Source organism: Oncorhynchus gorbuscha, linkage group LG19 (assembly GCF_021184085.1).
Source record: "Oncorhynchus gorbuscha isolate QuinsamMale2020 ecotype Even-year linkage group LG19, OgorEven_v1.0, whole genome shotgun sequence".
NCBI lineage: Eukaryota > Metazoa > Chordata > Actinopteri > Salmoniformes > Salmonidae > Oncorhynchus > Oncorhynchus gorbuscha.
In genome coordinates this window covers 78916995-78934677 of record NC_060191.1, presented here as the reverse complement: position 1 = coordinate 78934677, position 17683 = coordinate 78916995, and the positions used below count along the sequence as shown (strand labels likewise).

General features: G+C 46.3%; 1 protein-coding gene across 3 annotated transcripts in view; it reads left to right on the top strand.

Annotated features, from left to right (window-relative positions):
- LOC124005882 (nectin-1-like) overlaps positions 1–17683 on the top strand; it is a 579711-nt gene that overhangs the window by 505082 nt on the left and 56946 nt on the right. For all 3 annotated transcript variants that reach the window (XM_046315515.1, XM_046315519.1, XM_046315518.1), the window contains exon 7: positions 10265–10358. In XM_046315515.1, the coding sequence (XP_046171471.1) occupies positions 10265–10358 (94 nt within the window). The remainder of the gene's footprint in view (positions 1–10264; positions 10359–17683) is intronic.

The following is a 17683-nucleotide window of genomic DNA, read 5'->3' as shown; positions in this document are numbered from 1 at the left end:
TCTCTGTCCACACCTCTCCTTCTGAAACTTATCTCTGTCCACACCTCTCCTTCTGAAAAATATCTCTGTCCACACCTCTCCTTCTGAAACTTATCTCTGTCAACACCTCTCCTTCTGAAACTTATTTCTGTCCACACCTCTCCTTCTGAAACGTATCTCTGTCCACACCTCTCCTTCTGAAACTTATCTCTGTCCACACCTCTCCTTCTGAAACATATCTCTAACCTCTCCTTCTGAAACATATCTCTGTCTGCACCTCTCCTTCTGAAACATATCTCTGTCCACACCTCTCCTTCTGAAACATATCTCTGTCCACACCTCTCCTTCTGAAACATATCTCTGTCCACACCTCTCCTTCTGAAACATATCTCTGTCCTCACCTCTCCTTCTGAAACATATCTCTAACCTCTCCTTCTGAAACATATCTCTGTCCGCACCTCTCCTTCTGAAACATATCTCTATCCACACCTCTCCTTCTGAAACATATCTCTGTCCACACCTTCCTTCTGAAACATATCTCTAACCTCTCCTTCTGAAACTTATCTCTGTCCACACCTCTCCTTCTGAAACTTATCTCTGTCCACACCTCTCCTTAAACTAAAGGGTTCCAGGAATGTGGACAACAAAGAAACACAGCAAGTCATTACGTCAGCCACGTCAGCACGTCAGTACGTCAGCACGGCAGTACGTCAGCATGTCAGCAAGTCAGTACGTCAGCACGTCAGTACGTCAGCACGTCAGTACGTCAGCACGTCAGCACGTCAGTACGTCAGCAAGTCAGCACGTCAGCATGTCAGCACGTCAGCATGTCAGCACGTCAGCAAGTCAGTACGTCAGTACGTCAGCATGTCAGCACGTCAGTACGTCAGCCCGTCAGTACGTCAGCCCGTCAGTACGTCAGCCCGTCAGCCCGTCAGCACGTCAGCATGTCAGTACGTCAGCCGGTCAGCCCGTCAGAACGTCAGCCCGTCAGAACGTCAGAACGTCAGAACGTCAGCCCGTCAGAACGTCAGAACGTCAGCACGTCAGCACGTCAGTACGTCAGCAGGTCAGCACGTCAGCACGTCAGCACGTCAACAAGTCAGTACATCAGCAAGTCAGCACGTCAGCAAGTCAGTACGTCAGCAAGTCAGTACGTCAGCAAGTCAGTACTTCAGCAAGTCAGTACGTCAGCAAGTCAGTACGTCAGCAAGTCAGTACGTCAGCAAGTCAGTACGTCAGCACGTCAGTACTTCAGCAAGTCAGTACGTCAGCAAGTCAGTACGTCAGCAAGTCAGTACGTCAGCAAGTCAGTACGTCAGCAAGTCAGTACGTCAGCAAGTCAGTACTTCAGCAAGTCAGTACGTCAGCAAGTCAGTACGTCAGCAAGTCAGTACGTCAGCACGTCAGCACGTCAGCACGTCAGCACATCAGCAAGTCAGCACGTCATAGCCAAATGCTAATCCTAATTGTTTTATTGGCCATTTAGCCATCATCAATAAAAAAATATTTTGATCCAAGGTGTTTCTATATCAGTTAACAAAAGAAAGACTTTGTCCTTACAAAACATCCATCTTGAATCAAGGACCTTTTCAACAACTGTGAAAGTACTTTTGGTTCACAGTACAATGCCACTTGCATATGACCAGATTAGATACTTCTACTTTCCTCAACCACAGGGAAGGTGGGAGATATGGAGCAAAGTACTTTGAGCAGTGCATAAACCTGCCTGTCAAACTGACAGACATCTTACTTGAAGATTCTCTTTACAAAACCAGCTTTTCTTCATTCTGAAGACCCTGATAACAGCTCCTCTTTTGTCAACGTGACCTAAAAGTAATTTTCCTTTTTCGCAAAAAAAAACCTGTCGCAGTTACTCTTTTCAGTTAAGGATTAGTAATGTTTTCTCCTGGCTATCCCCGTAAATCTCCCCTCTAAGCTGCGCTGAGCCTTTTGTAGTCTGCCGACCGTGGAGGAGCAAGGTCTTCAAGGTGATGTCTAAGAAGAGAGCAGAGGTAGCTGTGCAGCCTGAATGTTATAATTCATGGTTCTGTGCTCCTCTCCTCTCCTCTCCTCTCCTCTCCTCTCCTCTCCTCTCCTCTCCTCTCCTCTCCTCTCCTCTCCTCTCCTCTCCTCTCCTCTCCTCTCTCTCTCCTCTCTCTTCTCTCTCTCTCTTCTCTCTTTCTTCTCTCTCTTTCTCTTCTCTCTCTTCTCTCTCTATTCTCACCCCCCCTCTCTCTCTCTTTCTCTCTGCCTGGTTGGTTCATGGTTCTCTCCACAGGGCTCAAGGCTCAAGGTACATGTCAGTTTTTATTAGGGTCTTCCTGTCACAAACCTAACGCCCATGTCCACACACTGCCTGACTGGTTCCCACAAATTCTATTCAGCTATCATGTAGCACTGCAGACTAAGAGATCAGGTGGTTTGCAGTAGCGTTGTTGTGACTTACCAGATATGAAAAAATGCAACCTCAGGTTTCCAAAGTGGGAGCTGCTCTTGTTGTTGATAAAAGTGTTAATATTTTCTCTCGACACCTTTAGTGGAAACGTTAACTGTTAACTACATGCTGTCACTTTAGGTGTGAACTTAAAGAATACATCACGACCATTTAATTCTGTAGACACGCTAACATGACAGCGTGTAAGAAAGACAAATGTTATCCTGGAAGGGGACATCAGTGTGATACTCTAAGGAAAACACGATTAATAATCATCATAATAGATCTAAACAACCATGTTTATCATCAGTGGTCCTTCTGTAGCTCAGTTGGTAGAGCATGGCGCTTGTAACGCCAGGGTAGTGGGTTCGATTCCCGGGACCACCCATACGTAGAATGTATGCACACATGACTGTAAGTCGCTTTGGATAAAAGCGTCTGCTAAATGGCATATATTATTATTATATATTATATATTACTCCAAGGATTAATAATCATCATAATAGATCTAAACAACCATGTTTATCATCAGTTTGATACTCTAAGGATTAATAATCATCATAATAGATCTAAACAACCATGTTTATCTTTATATATGTCTCAAGACGTTTTCTTTAGGTTTTCCTCTCCGTTACGGGTCTTTGTGAATGACGTCAATGTGAACGTCACGTTAAACAGACTAGACGTCTAAGGAAGAGCGGAGAGGCCAAGCCATCTCATGCACAACTAATTGGATCAATACTGCCATTTGTTTTCTCCATCACATGAAAAACATAACCGGATCAAAGGCTAAGCTCCTCGAAAGGAAAAAGAAAAAGTCACTCAATTATTTAGCTATTGTTCGTTTTTTAAGATGGGATAATATAATTGTCTGTCTGTCTGACCTGTATGTTTCTGACACTTATCTTATCACTTATCTTGTACTCCAAAATATATAGATTTTCAAAGACCAACATTGAACCAGTGAAGAGGACTGTATCTGGCCCTGAAATGACATAATATCTAATATTAATATCATAATATCAATCTTCAAATGTTTTAGACGTGACATCTGCATTTGTTCTTTAATCTGTCAAGTCAGTGTTGAATAGAAACATACAGACGTCTGGAGTGTCAAGATTCCCCATCTGTGGCCAACAACATCTTCGTATGAGAACACTGTGTGCTTTGCTCAAAGGTTTTGAAAGTGCACTGGCTTGCTGCATGTGGCTTATTCACAGAGACTGACTTGTGACTCTCTCCTCTCTCTCTCTCTCTCTCTCTCTCTCTCTCTCTCTCTCTCTCTCTCTCTCAAATCTCTCTCTCTCTCTCTCTCTCTCTCTCTCTCTCTCTCTCTCTCTCTCTCTCTCTCTCTCTCTCTCTCTCTCTCTCTGTTTCTCTGTCTCTCTCTCTCTCTCTCTCCTCTCTCTCTCTCTCTCTCTCTCTCTCTCTCTCTCTCTCTCTCTGTTTCTCTCTCTCTCTCTCTCTCTCTCTCTCTCTCTCTCTCTCTCTCTCTCTCTCTCTCTCTCTCTCTCTCTCTCTCTCTCTCTCTCTCTCTCTCTCTCTCTCTCCTCTCTCTCTCTCTCTCTCTCTCTCTCTCTCTCTCTGTTTCTCTGTCTCTCTCTCTCTCTCTCTCTACTGTTTCTCTCTCTCTCTCTCCCCCTCTCTCTCTCTCTCTCTCTCCTCTCTCTCTCTCTCCTGGCCTCTCTCTCTCCTCTCTCTCTCTCTCTCTCTCTGTTTCTCTGTTTCTCTGTCTCTCTCTCTCTCTCCCTCTCTCTCTCTCTCTCTCTCTCTCTCTCTCTCTCTCTCTCTCTCTCTCTCTCTCTCTCTCTCTCTCTCTCTCTCTCTCTCTCTCTGGCCTCTCTCTCTCTCTCCTCTCTCTCTCTCTCTCTCTCTGTTTCTCTGTCTCTCTCTCTCTCTCTCCATCTCTCTCTCTCTCTCTCTCTCTCTCTCTCTCTCTCTCTCTCTCTCTCTCTCTCTCCTCTCTCTCTCTCTCTCTCTCTCTCTCTCTCTCTCTCTCTCTCTCTCTCTCTCTCTCTCTCTCTCTCTCTCTCTGTCTCTCTCATTCTCTCTCTGTCTCTCTCTCGCTCTCTTTAGCTCTCTCTCTATCCCGCTCTCTCGATCTCTTCATCTCTCACTCTATCCCTCTCTCTCGCTTTCTCTTTCTCTCTTTCTCTCTTTCTCTCTTGCTCTTTATCTCTCTCTCTAGCGCTCTCTCTCTCTCTTTCTTGAGGCTGCTCCTTATGGACAATGCGTGATTACAAAAATAGATTAAATTAATCACAAATCACATGCTTCATGTGATTTGAAGGACAGCCTTGGAGAACTTAGAGCACTTAAGTCAGACTACCTCTGTAGTTGAATCATATTGGGTGTAAAACAATTTGACAATGTATTTATTGAACTGTGTAAATTGAATCCAACGTGTCTATTCGTATGTTTCAGTTGATCATAGAGCCGCACCTCGTTGATGTGAAACCTTCCTCTGTTTTCACAGTGATTTGTGATCAGTGTCATAGTTAAAGGAAAAACAACTGAAAGGAATAACAATGTTAAATATCTAATGTGATGGCTGACATGACACAGTGGCCGGACAGGTCAGTGATCATGTAGTAACAGATTGACAGGTCAGTGATCATGACAGATTGACAGGTCAGTGATCATGACAGATTGACAGGTCAGTGATCATGACAGATTGACAGGTCAGTGATCATGACAGATTGACAGGTCAGTGATCATGACAGATTGACAGGTCAGTGATCATGTAGTAACAGGTTGACAGGTCAGTGATCATGACAGATTGACAGATTGACGGGTCAGTGATAATGTAGTAACAGATTGACAGGTCTGTGATCATGTGTTCAGTCTCTGACTCAGACAAAGGGCTGTAGGGACCATTGTAGACAGACTGATGGGCTACATGTAGGGACCTTTGTCTTAGTGATTCTTCTCTGAGTCTACATGTAGGGACCATTGTGTTCACAACCCTCTCTGTCTCTGACTCAGAGTAGGGACCATTGTGTTCACAACCCTCAAAGGGGGCTACATGTAGGGACCATTGTGTTCACACTCAGAGAGCAAAGGGCCATGTAGGGACCATTGTGTTCACAACCCTCTGTCTCTGACTCAGAGAGCAAAGGGCTACATGTAGGGACCATTGTGTTCACAACCCTCTCTGTCTCTGACTCAGAGAGCAAAGGGCTACATGTAGGGACCATTGTGTTCACAACCCTCTCTGTCTCTGACTCAGAGAGCAAAGGGCTACATGTAGGGACCATTGTGTTCACAACCCTCTCTGTCTCTGACTCAGAGAGCAAAGGGCTACATGTAGGGACCATTGTGTTCACAACCCTCTCTGTCTCTGACTCAGAGAGCAAAGGGCTACATGTAGGGACCATTGTGTTCACAACCCTCTCTGTCTCTGACTCAGAGAGCAAAGGGCTACATGTAGGGACCATTGTGTTCACAACCCTCTCTGTCTCTGACTCAGAGAGCAAAGGGCTACATGTAGGGACCATTGTGTTCACAACCCTCTCTGTCTCTGACTCAGAGAGCAAAGGGCTACATGTAGGGACCATTGTGTTCACAACCCTCTCTGTCTCTGACTCAGAGAGCAAAGGGCTACATGTAGGGACCATTGTGTTCACAACCCTCTCTGTCTCTGACTCAGAGAGCAAAGGGCTACATGTAGGGACCATTGTGTTCACAACCCTCTCTGTCTCTGACTCAGAGAAAGCCTACATGTAGGGACTTGTGTTCACAACCCTCTCTGTCTCTGACTCAGAGAGCAAAGGGCTACATGTAGGGACCATTGTGTTCACAACCCTCTCTGTCTCTGACTCAGAGAGCAAAGGGCTACATGTGGGGACCATTGTGTTCACAACCCTCTCTGTCTCTGACTCAGAGAGGAAATGAAACAGCTGGGCTGTGTTGTGAACACAGAGACAGAGTAGTGTCGCCGTCATGTGCTGGGTTGTCTTGTGCCTGGGGTGAGACCGTTGGCTGTGTGTGTGCGTGTGCGTGTGCGTGTGCGTGTGTGTGTGGCGTCTCGTGTGTTGGCAGAGAGGGTGCCACATGAATCAACAGCACGTAGAGTCTGTCTGGAAACAAGGTGATACGGAGTGGAAATAACAAGCATGAAAGAACGAGTTAAGAGGGGCACTCAGGCACAAAGTGTCCAGCGCATCAAAGAGACAGACTTGTAGAAAGGTCATGTTATTCAATAAGGATAGGGACCAGGTGGGGGAGGGAGGGGGATGTGTGTGTGTGTGTGTGTACTGTGTGTGTGTGTGTGTGTGTGTGTGTGTGTGTGTGTGTGTGTGTGTGTGTGTGTGTGTGTGTGTGTGTGTGTGTGTGTGTGTGTGTGTGTGTGTGTGTGTGTGTGTGTGTGTGTGTGTGTGTGTGTGTGTGTGTGTGTGTGTGTGTGTGTGTGTGTGTGTGTGTGTGTGTGTGTGTGTGTGTGTGTGTGTGTGTGTGTGTGTGTGTGTGTGTGTGTGTGTGTGTGTGTGTGTGTGTGTGTGTGTGTGTGTGTGTGTGTGTGTGTGTGTGTGTGTGTGTGTGTGTGTGTGTGTGTGTGTGTGTGTGTGTGTGTGTGTGTGTGTGTGTGTGTGTGTGTGTGTGTGTGTGTGTGTGTGTGTGTGTGTAAAGCGTGGGTGGAGAGGGAGAGTAAGTACATCTAGGTACACAGCTCTCTGTCAGTTCTCTCAGAATTCATTATCTTACATCCGGGCTGATAACGTGTCAGAAGTTGGCAGATGACATCTGAATGATAACATGTTTGAGGGACGGGATCTGTTATCTGTAGTAATTACACTTAGCTTCCCTCTGCTTCCTTCTGCTGTCCTAAGTAGAAATTAAACCTAGCTTCCCTCTGCTATCATCTGCTTCCTTATTCTTCCCTCTGCTTCCTTATTCTTCCTTCTGCTTCCTTATTCTTCCCTCTGCTTCCTTATTCTTCCCTCTGCTTCCTTATTCTTCCCTCTGCTTCCTTATTCTTCCCTCTGCTTCCTTATTCTTCCCTCTGCTTCCTTATTCTTCCCTCTGCTTCCTTATTCTTCCCTCTGCTTCCTTATTCTTCCTTCTGCTTCCTTATTCTTCCCTCTGCTTCCTTATTCTTCCCTCTGCTTCCTTATTCTTCCTTCTGCTTCCTTATTCTTCCCTCTGCTTCCTTATTCTTCCCTCTGCTTCCTTATTCTTCCCTCTGCTTCCTTATTCTTCCCTCTGTTTTCCTCCGATTACCTCAGCTTTCTTCTGCTTCCATCTGCTTCCCTCTGCTTCCCCCTGCTTCCCTCTGCTTCCCTCTGCTATCCTCTGCTATCCTCTGCTTCCCTCTGCTATCCTCTGCTTCCATCTGCTTCCCTCTGCTTCCCTCTGCTATCCTCTGCTTCCCTCTGCTTCCCTCTGCTTCCCTCTGCTTCCATCTGCTTCCCTCTGCTTCCCTCTGCTTCCCTCTGCTATCCTCTGCTTCCCTCTGCTATCATCTGCTTCCCTCTGCTATCCTCTGCTTCCTTCTGCTATCATCTGCTTCCCTCTGCTATCATCTGCTTCCCTCTGCTATCATCTGCTTCCCTCTGCTATCATCTGCTTCCCTCTGCTATCCTCTGCTTCCCTCTGCTATCCTCTGATTCCCTCTGCTTCCCTCTGCTTCCCTCTGCTATCCTCTGCTTCCCTCTGCTATCCTCTGCTTCCCTCTGCTTCCTTCTGCTTCCCTCTGCTATCCTCTGCTTCCCTCTGCTATCCTCTGCTTCCCTCTGCTATCATCTGCTTCCCTCTGCTTCCCTCTGCTTCCCTCTGCTATCCTCTGCTTCCCTCTGGTATCCTCTGCTTTCCTCTGCTATCCTCTGCGTCCCTCTGCTATCCTCTGCTTCCCTCTGCTTCCTTCTGCTTCCCTCTGCTATCCTCTGCTTCCCTCTGCTTCCCTCTGCTATCATCTGCTTCCCTCTGCTATCCTCTGCTTCCCTCTACTATCCTCTGCTTCCCTCTGCTATCCTCTGCTTCCCTCTGCTATCCTCTGCTTCCCTCTGCTATCCTCTGCTTCCCTCTGCTTCCCTCTGCTATCCTCTGCTTCCCTCTGCTTCCCTCTACTATCATCTGCTTCCCTCTGCTTCCCTCTGCTTCCCTCTACTACCCTCTGCTATCCTCTGCTTCCCTCTGCTTCCCTCTGCTATCCTCTGCTTCTCTCTGCTTCCCTCTGCTATCCTCTGCTTCCCTCTGCTATCCTCTGCTTCCCTCTGCTTCCCTCTGCTATCCTCTGCTTCCCTCTGCTATCCTCTGCTTCCCTCTGCTTCCCTCTGCTATCCTCTGCTTCCCTCTGCTTCCCTCTGCTATCCTCTGCTTCCCTCTGCTATCCTCTGCTTCCCTCTGCTTCCCTCTGCTATCCTCTGTTTCCCTCTGCTATCCTCTGCTTCCCTCTGCTATCCTCTGCTTCCCTCTGCTTCCCTCTGCTTCCCTCTGCTATCCTCTGCTTCCCTCTGCTCTTCTGTTTCATGTTATTTGAATCAACTACAACAAAATGGGAATGATCAGACTCCAATTACTGTACCCCACGCCGTTCTAGACGAGGCTTCATCAGGGCTTTATCGTATCTATTGCATCATCTTGTCCACATGTTTGTCTGTAGTTTGGTTTGGTCTGGAAGGTTTGTCTGTAGTTTGGTTTGATCTGGAAGGTTTGTCTGTAGTTTGGTTTGATCTGGAAGGTTCCTCTGTAGTTTGGTTTGATCTGGAAGGTTCGTCTGTAGTTTGGTTTGATCTGGAAGGTTCCTCTGTAGTTTGGTTTGATCTGGAAGGTTTGTCTGTAGTTTGGTTTGATCTGGAAGGTTTGTCTGTAGTTTGGTTTGATCTGGAAGGTTTGTCTGTAGTTTGGTTTGATCTGGAAGGTTTGTCTGTAGTTTGGTTTGATCTGGAAGGTTTGTCTGTAGTTTGGTTTGATCTGGAAGGTTTGTCTGTAAAGGGTGAAAGGAACACTGACTATAAACAACAACAATGGGCAATCACAGCAATGTAATACCGGTTTACCAATAGAGACCAGTCATCTTAGGCAGGAGATCAATAGGAAGACTGTGTAGCCAATGGAACCCTATCTACAGGGTCCATAAGGCTCTTGTCAAAAGTAGTGCACTATATTGAGAATAGGGTGCCATTTGGGACACACACAAAAGGACGAATATCTCTGGGGTTCCATGGCTTTAGAAGAGGATGTGGAAGAAGAAGAGCGAGAGGGAGTGAGAGGAAGAGGAAGAAGAGAGGGAGAGGGAGAGGGAAAGGGAGATCGTTTTAGTACCAGAGAGATAGACAGTTACACAGGAGGAGAGGAGTAAAACCAGTCAATTTTCTTCATATCTCCCTCAATGCTCAGGAAGAGTGACACATCAAACTAACTATCGCAGCGCAGTATGTAGAGGACTAGAGAGATACTAGAAACTAGAGGAATAGACAGCCTGTCCATCCTGAGGACTTGACTCATAATGGTCCATCTCCCCGCCCCCTCACACCCCCCCACCCACCGCCCTCCCTCCCCCGACCCTTCACCTCAGAGTCCTCAGAGTCCAATCAGCCAATCACAGCCGGGTCTGGTCTCATTAGAGCGGTCAGCCAATCAAAAGAGCAGAAAAGGTGGACAAACAGGAAATGGCTGCTGCTGTTGGCCCCATGGTCGGTCGGAACACGATGGTTGATGTCTGTCAGAACTCCGTCCGAACGATGGAGGGAAGAGGGAGAGAGAGACCAAGGCAAGTGCAGCCAGACAGCTTGTCATTACTGCAGTCATACAGGTTCAGTGGTGGGAGCAAGGCCTTGGTAGAAATAGAAAGTGAAAATCCCTCACCGTGCAGAGTGTCATGTTCTTCTTCTCTCCCTTCTGTGATAACAGGACCGACCTCCCGCCCGCCCACAAGCCGGCCCCTCCCCCGCCCAAAAAGAAGAGCAGCGATTTGAAGGGCCACTTGACATCCGATGACATCCAGGTAAGATCCTCCTCAATCCACCCACCAGGTGGTTGTGTCGCAAATGGCACACTATTTCCTACACAGTGCACTATGAGCTCTGCGACCCTGGTCAAAAGTAGTGCTCTATATAAGGCATAGGGTGCCATTTGGGACGGAACCCTTAAGACTCAGCCTCTCCGCTTGATGTGTCTGTCTGTCTGTCTGTCTGTCTGTCTGTCTGTCTGTCTGTCTGTCTGTCTGTCTGTCTGTCTGTCTGTCTGTCTGTCTGTCTGTCTGTCTGTCAAATCAAATCAAATCAAATCAAATCAAATCAAATCAAATGTATTTATATAGCCCTTCGTACATCAGCTGATATCTCAAAGTGCTGTACAGAAACCCAGCCTAAAACCCCAAACAGCAAACAATGCAGGTGTAAAAGCACGGTGGCTAGGAAAAACTCCCTAGAAAGGCCAAAACCTAGGAAGAAACCTAGAGAGGAACCAGGCTATGTGTCCTCCGAGAGAGAGAGAAAGAAAGAGAGAATGGGGTGGCCAGTCCTCTTCTGGCTGTGCCGGGTGGAGATTATAACAGAACATGGCCAAGATGTTCAAATGTTCATAAATGACCAGCATGGTCGAATAATAATAAGACAGAACAGTTGAAACTGGAGCAGCAGCAGTCATGTGGACTGGGGACAGCAAGGAGTCATCATGTCAGGTCGTCCTGGGGCACGGTCCTTGGGCTCAGGTCCTCCGAGAGAGAGAGAAAGAAAGAGAGAATTAGAGAGAGCATATGTGGGGTAGCCAGTCCTCTTCTGGCTGTGCCGGGTGGAGATTATAACAGAACATGGCCAAGATGTTCAAATGTTCATAAATGACCAGCATGGTCAAATAATAGTAAGGCAGAACAGTTGAAACTGGAGCAGCAGCATGGCCAGGTGGACTGGGGACAATAAGGAGTCATCATGTCAGGTAGTCCTGGGGCATGGTTAAAACAAGCAATGTGTCGCGTTCCAAATCACTAGTGAACAGCTCAGGTCCTCCGAGAGAGAGAAAGAAAGAAGGAGAGAATTAGAGAATGCACACTTAGATTCACACAGGACACCGAATAGGACAGGAGAAGTACTCCAGATATAACAAACTGACCCTAGCCCCCCGACACAAACTACTGCAGCATAAATACTGGAGGCTGAGACAGGAGTGGTCAGGAGACACTGTGGCCCCATCCGAGGACACCCCCGGACAGGGCCAAACAGGAAGGATATAACCCCACCTACTTTGCCAAAGCACAGCCCCCACACCACTAGAGAGATATCTTCAACCACCAACTTACCATCCTGAGACAAGGCTGAGTATAGCCCACAAAGATCTCCGCCACAGCACAACCCAAGGGGGGCGCCAACCCAGACAGGATGACCACAACAGTGAATCAACCCACTCAGGTGACGCACCCCCTGCAGGGACGGCGTGAGAGAGCCCCAGTAAGCCAGTGACTCAGCCCCTGTAATAGGGTTAGAGGCAGAGAATCCCAGTGGAAAGAGGGGAACCGGCCAGGCAGAGACAGCAAGGGCGGTTCATTGCTCCAGAGCCTTTCCGTTCACCTTCCCACTCCTGGGCCAGACTACACTTAATCATATGACCCACTGAAGAGATGAGTCTTCAGTAAAGACTGAAAGGTTGAGACCGAGTTTGTGTCTCTGACATGGGTAGGCTGACATGGGTAGGCAGAATGGAGCTCTATAGGAGAAAGCCCTGCCTCCAGCTGTTTGCTTAGAAATTCTAGGGACAATTAGGAGGCCTGCGTCTTGTGACCGTAGCGTACGTGTAGGTATGTACGGCAGGACCAAATCAGAGAGATAGGTAGGAGCAAGCCCATGTAATGCTTTGTAGGTTAGCAGTAAAACCTTGAAATCAGCCCTTGTTTTGACAGGAAGCCAGTGTAGAGAGGCTAGCACTGGAGTAATATGATCAAATTTTTTGGTTCTAGTCAGGATTCTAGCAGCCGTATTTAGCACTAACTGAAGTTTATTTAGTGCTTTATCCGGGTAGCTGGAAAGTAGAGCATTGCAGTAGTCTAACCTAGAAGTGACAAAAGCATGGATTAATTTTTCTGCATCATTTTTGGACAGAAAGTTTCTGATTTTTGCAATATTACGTAGATGGAAAAAAGCTGTCCTCGAAATGGTCTTGATATGTTCTTCAAAAGAGAGATCAGGGTCCAGAGTAACGCCGAGGTCCTTCACAGTTTTATTTGAGATGACTGTACAACCATTAAGATTAATTGTCAGATTCAACAGAAGATCTCTTTGTTTCTTGGGACCTAGAACAATCATCTCTGTTTTGTCCGAGTTTAATAGCAGAAAGTTTGCAGCCATCCACTTCCTTATGTCTGAAACACATGCTTCTAGCGAGGGCAATTTTGGGGCTTCACCATGTTTCATTGAAATGTACAGCTGTGTGTCATCTGCATAGCAGTGAAAGTTAACATTATGTTTTCGAATAACATCCCCAAGAGGTAAAATGTATAGTGAAAACAATAGTGGTCCTAAAACGGAACCTTGAGGAACTCCGAAATTTACAGTTGATTTGTCAGAGGACAAACCATTCACAGAGACAAACTGATATCTTTCCGACAGATAAGATCTAAACCAGGCCAGAACATGTCCGTGTAGACCAATTTGGGTTTCCAATCTCTCCAAAAGAATGTGGTGATCGATGGTATCAAAAGCAGCACTAAGGTCTAGGAGCACGAGGACAGATGCAGAGCCTCGGTCCGATGCCATTAAAATGTCATTTACCACCTTCACAAGTGCCGTCTCAGTGCTATGATGGGGTCTAAAACCAGACTGAAGCATTTTGTATACATTGTTTGTCTTCAGGAAGGCAGTGAGTTGCTGCGCAACAGCCTTCTCTAAAATGTTTGAGAGGAATGGAAGATTCGATATAGGCCGATAGTTTTTTATATTTTCTGGGTCAAGGTTTGGCTTTTTCAAGAGAGGCTTTATTACTGCCACTTTTAGTGAGTTTGGTACACATCCAGTGGATAGAGAGCTGTTTATCATGTTCAACATAGGAGGGCCAAGCACAGGAAGCAGCTCTTTCAGTAGTTTAGTTGGAATAGGGTCCAGTATGCAGCTTGAAGGTTTAGAGGCCATGATTATTTTCATCATTGTGTCAAGAGATATAGTACTAAAACACTTGAGCATCTCTCTTGATCCTAGGTCCTAGCAGAGTTGTGCAGACTCAGGACAACTGAGGTTTGGAGGAATACGCAGGTTTAAAGAGGAGTCTGTAATTTGCTTTCTAATAATCATAATCTTTTCCTCAAAGAAGTTCATGAATTTATCACTGCTAAAGTGAAAGTCATCCTCTCTTGGGGAATGCTGCTTTTTAGTTAGCTTTGCGACAGTATCAAAAAGGAATTTTGGATTGTTCTTATTTTCCTCAATTAAGTTAGAAAAATAGGATGATCGAGCAGCAGTAAAGGCTCTTCGGTACTGCACGGTACCGTCTTTCCAAGCTAGTCGGAAGACTTCCAGTTTGGTGTGGCGCCATTTCCGTTCCAATTTTCTGGAAGCTTGCTTCAGAGCTCGAGTATTTTCTGTGTACCAGGGAGCTAGTTTCTTATGAGAAATGTTTTTAGTTTTTAGGGGTGCAACTGCATCTAGGGTATTGCGCAAGGTTAAATCGAGATCCTCAGTTAGGTGGTTAACTGATTTTTGTCCTCTGGCGTCCTTGGGTAGGCAGAGGGAGTCTGGAAGGGCATCAAGGAATCTTTGTGTTGTCTGTGAATTTATAGCACAACTTTTTTCCTTGGTTGGGGTCTGAGCAGATTATTTGTTGCAATTGCAAATGTAATAAAATGGTGGTCCGATAGTCCAGGATTATGAGGAAAAACATTAAGATCCACAACATTTATTCCATGGGACAAAACTAGGTCCAGCGTATGACTGTGACAGTGAGTAGGTCCAGAGACATGTTGGACTAAACCCACTGAGTCGATGATGGCTCCGAAAACCTTTTGGAGTGGGTCTGTGGACTTTTCCATGTGAATATTAAAGTCACCAAAGATTAGAATATTGTCTGCTATGACTACAAGGTCCAATAGGAATTCAGGGAACTCAGTGAGAAACGCTGTATATGACCCAGGAGGCCTGTAAACAGTAGCTATAAAAAGTGATTGAGTAGGCTGCATAGATTTCATGACTAGAAGCTCAAAAGACGAAAACGTCATTCTTTTTTTTGTAAATTAAAATTTGCTATCGTAAATGTTAGCAACACCTCCACCTTTGCGGGATGCACGGGGGATATAGTCACTAGTGTAGCCAGGAGGTGAGGCCTCATTTAAAACAGTAAATTCATCAGGCTTAAGCCATGTTTCAGTCAGGCCAATCACATCAAGATTATGATCAGTGATTAGTTCATTGATTATAATTGCCTTTGAAGTAAGGGATCTAACATTAAGTAGCCCTATTTTGAGATGTGAGGTATCATGATCTCTTTCAGTAATGACAGGAATGGAGGTGGTCTTTATCCTAGTGAGATTGCTAAAGCGAACACCGCCATATTTAGTTTTGCCCAACCCAGGTCAAGGCACAGACATGGTCTCAATGGTGATAGCTGAGCTGACTACACTGACTGTGCTAGTGGCAGACTCCACTATGCTGGCAGGCTGGCTAACAGCCTGCTGCCTGGCCTGCACCCTATTTCATTGTGGAGCTAGAGGAGTTAGAGCCCTGTCTATGTTGGTAGATAAGATGAAAGCACCCCTCCAGCTAGGATGGAGTCCATCACTCCTCAGCAGGTCAGGCTTGGTCCTGTTTGTGGGCGAGTCCCAGAAAGAGGGCCAGTTATCTACAAATTCTATCTTTTGGGAGGGGCAGAAAACAGTTTTCAACCAGCGATTGAGTTGTGAGACTCTGCTGTAGAGCTCATCACTCCCCCTAACTGGGAGGGGGCCAGAGACAATTACTCGATGCCGACACATCTTTCCAGCTGATATGCACGCAGAAGCTATGTTGCGCTTGGTGATCTCTGACTGTTTCATCCTAACATCGTTGGTGCCGACGTGGATAACAATATCTCTATACTCTCTACACTCGCCAGTTTTAGCTTTAGCCAGCACCATCTTCAGATAAGCCTTAACGTCGGTAGCCCTGCCCCCTGGTAAACAGTGTATGATCGCTGGATGATTCGTTTTAAGTCTAATACTGCAGGTAATGGAGTCGCCAATGACTAGAGTTTTCAATTTGTCAGAGCTAATGGTGGGAAGCTTCGGCGTCTCAGACCCCGTAACGGGAGGAGTAGAGACCAGAGAAGACTCGGCCTCTGACTCCGACCCGCTGCTTAATGGGGAAAACCGGTTGAAAGTTTCTGTCGGCTGAATGAGCGACACCGGTTGAGCTTTCCTACAGCATTTCCTTCCAGAAACCGTGAGAAAGGTGTCCGGCTGCGGGGACTGTGCGAGGGGATTTATACTACTATCTGTACTTACTGGTGGCACAGACGCCGCTTCATCCTTTCCTACACTGAAATTACGATTGCGTCTGAAGCTGGGCTTGTAGCACAGCCATCCTCGCCGTAAGGCGAGTACAGCGACTACAATTAGAAGGCATCATGTTAATGTTACTACTTAGCTTCGGCTGTTGGAGTTCCTGACGAATCGTGTCCAGATAAAGCGTCCGGAGTGAAAAAGTTGAGGAAAAAATAAATAAATATATGAACTGTAATTAAAAAGTGAAAACCGTAAAGTTGTCAGGTAGCAAAATAGGTTGGCAACAAAACGCACAGCAACTCGAAAACAAGCCTGCAAGTTGTGACCCGTCCGTCTGTCCGTCCGTCTGTCCGTCTGTCTGTCTGTCTGTCTGTCTGTCTGTCTGTCTGTCTGTCTGTCTGTCTGTCTGTCCTGGTCTGTCCTGGTCTGTCTGTCTGTCTGTCTGTCTGTCTGTCTGTCTGTCTGTCTGTCTGTGTTTTTCTTTCATTCTGTCTGTCTGTCTGTCTCTCTGTCTGTCTGTATATCTGTCTGCCTGTCCGCCTGTCTGCCTGCCTGCCTGCCTGTCTGTCTGTCTGTCTGTCTGTCTGTCTGTCTGTCTGTCTGTCTGTCTGTCTGTCTGTCTGCCTGCCTGCCTGCGTGCCTGTCTGTCTGTCTGTCTGTCTGTCTGTCTGTCTGTCTGTCTGTCCGTCTGTGTCTGTCTGTCGGTCTGTCCTGGTCTGTCTGTCTGTCTGTCGGTCTGTCCTGGTCTGTCTGTCTGTCTGTCTGTCTGTCTGTCTGTCTGTCTGTCTGTCTGTCTGTCTGTCTGGGTTTTTCTGTCTGTCTGTCTGTCTGTCTGTCTGTCTGTCTGTCTGTCTGTCTGTCTGTCTGTCTGTCTGTCTGTCTGTCTGTCTGTCTGTGTTTTTCTGTCTGTCTGTCTGTCTGTCTGTCTGTCTGTCTGTCTGTCTGTCTGTCTCTCTGTTTGTTTTTCTTTCTGTCTTGTTTGTCTGTCTGTCTGCCTGCCTGCCTGTCTGTCTGTCTGTCTGGGTTTTTCTGTTTGTTTTTCTTTCTGTCTTGTTTGTCTGTCTGTCTGTCTGTCTGCCTGCCTGCCTGCCTGCCTGCCTGCCTGCCTGTCTGTCTGTCTGTCTGTCTGTCTGTCTGTCTGTCTGTCTGTCTGTCTGTCTGTCTGTCTGTCTGCCTGCCTGCCTGCCTGTCTGTCTGTCTGTCTGTCTGGGTTTTTCTGTCTTTCTACTTCCTTTCATTTTCACAAACCTGTTTCTTAAAGGCAGATTACTCTGATATGATGCCAATTAAATCAAACGTCTTGCAATTTTTTTTACTGACTGTCTGCACAAAATGGAATAGCAGGAAGCCAGAGAGTCTGTATTTCCTGTTCATGTTGTGTTGTATAGAATACATATGACACTATTATTATTATGAATTAATTTATAATTATATAAAAGCCCCTTAGATATTCTCATATATTCTCACAGATCCTAATGAAAATGCCCCTTAGATATTCATGTACAATCCTCAAAATGTAATTATTGGCAGAGTCAAGTCACTGGTGTTGAGTAATGTGCTGTTAAAAGTGGTGTAGGTCTTATTTATTTCAAATGTATATTGAAGAAGCAAAAGCCTACAACTATTTCAACACCGTTTCACGCTGCTCTGAGACAAGCATGGGGACTGATATTGATAAATCAATGAGATTTTTATTTTCACTTCATCTCCGTTTGGGTATTGGTAAGCAATAGAAAAATGAGGGTGCAGAAATGTTATGCTCTTACTGTAAACTTTATTTAACTAGGCAGTTAAGAACAAATTATTATTTACAAGGACATCCTTCCTCCCTGTCGGGAACTGAATCCTGGTCTCCAGTGTGTCCTGTGGGG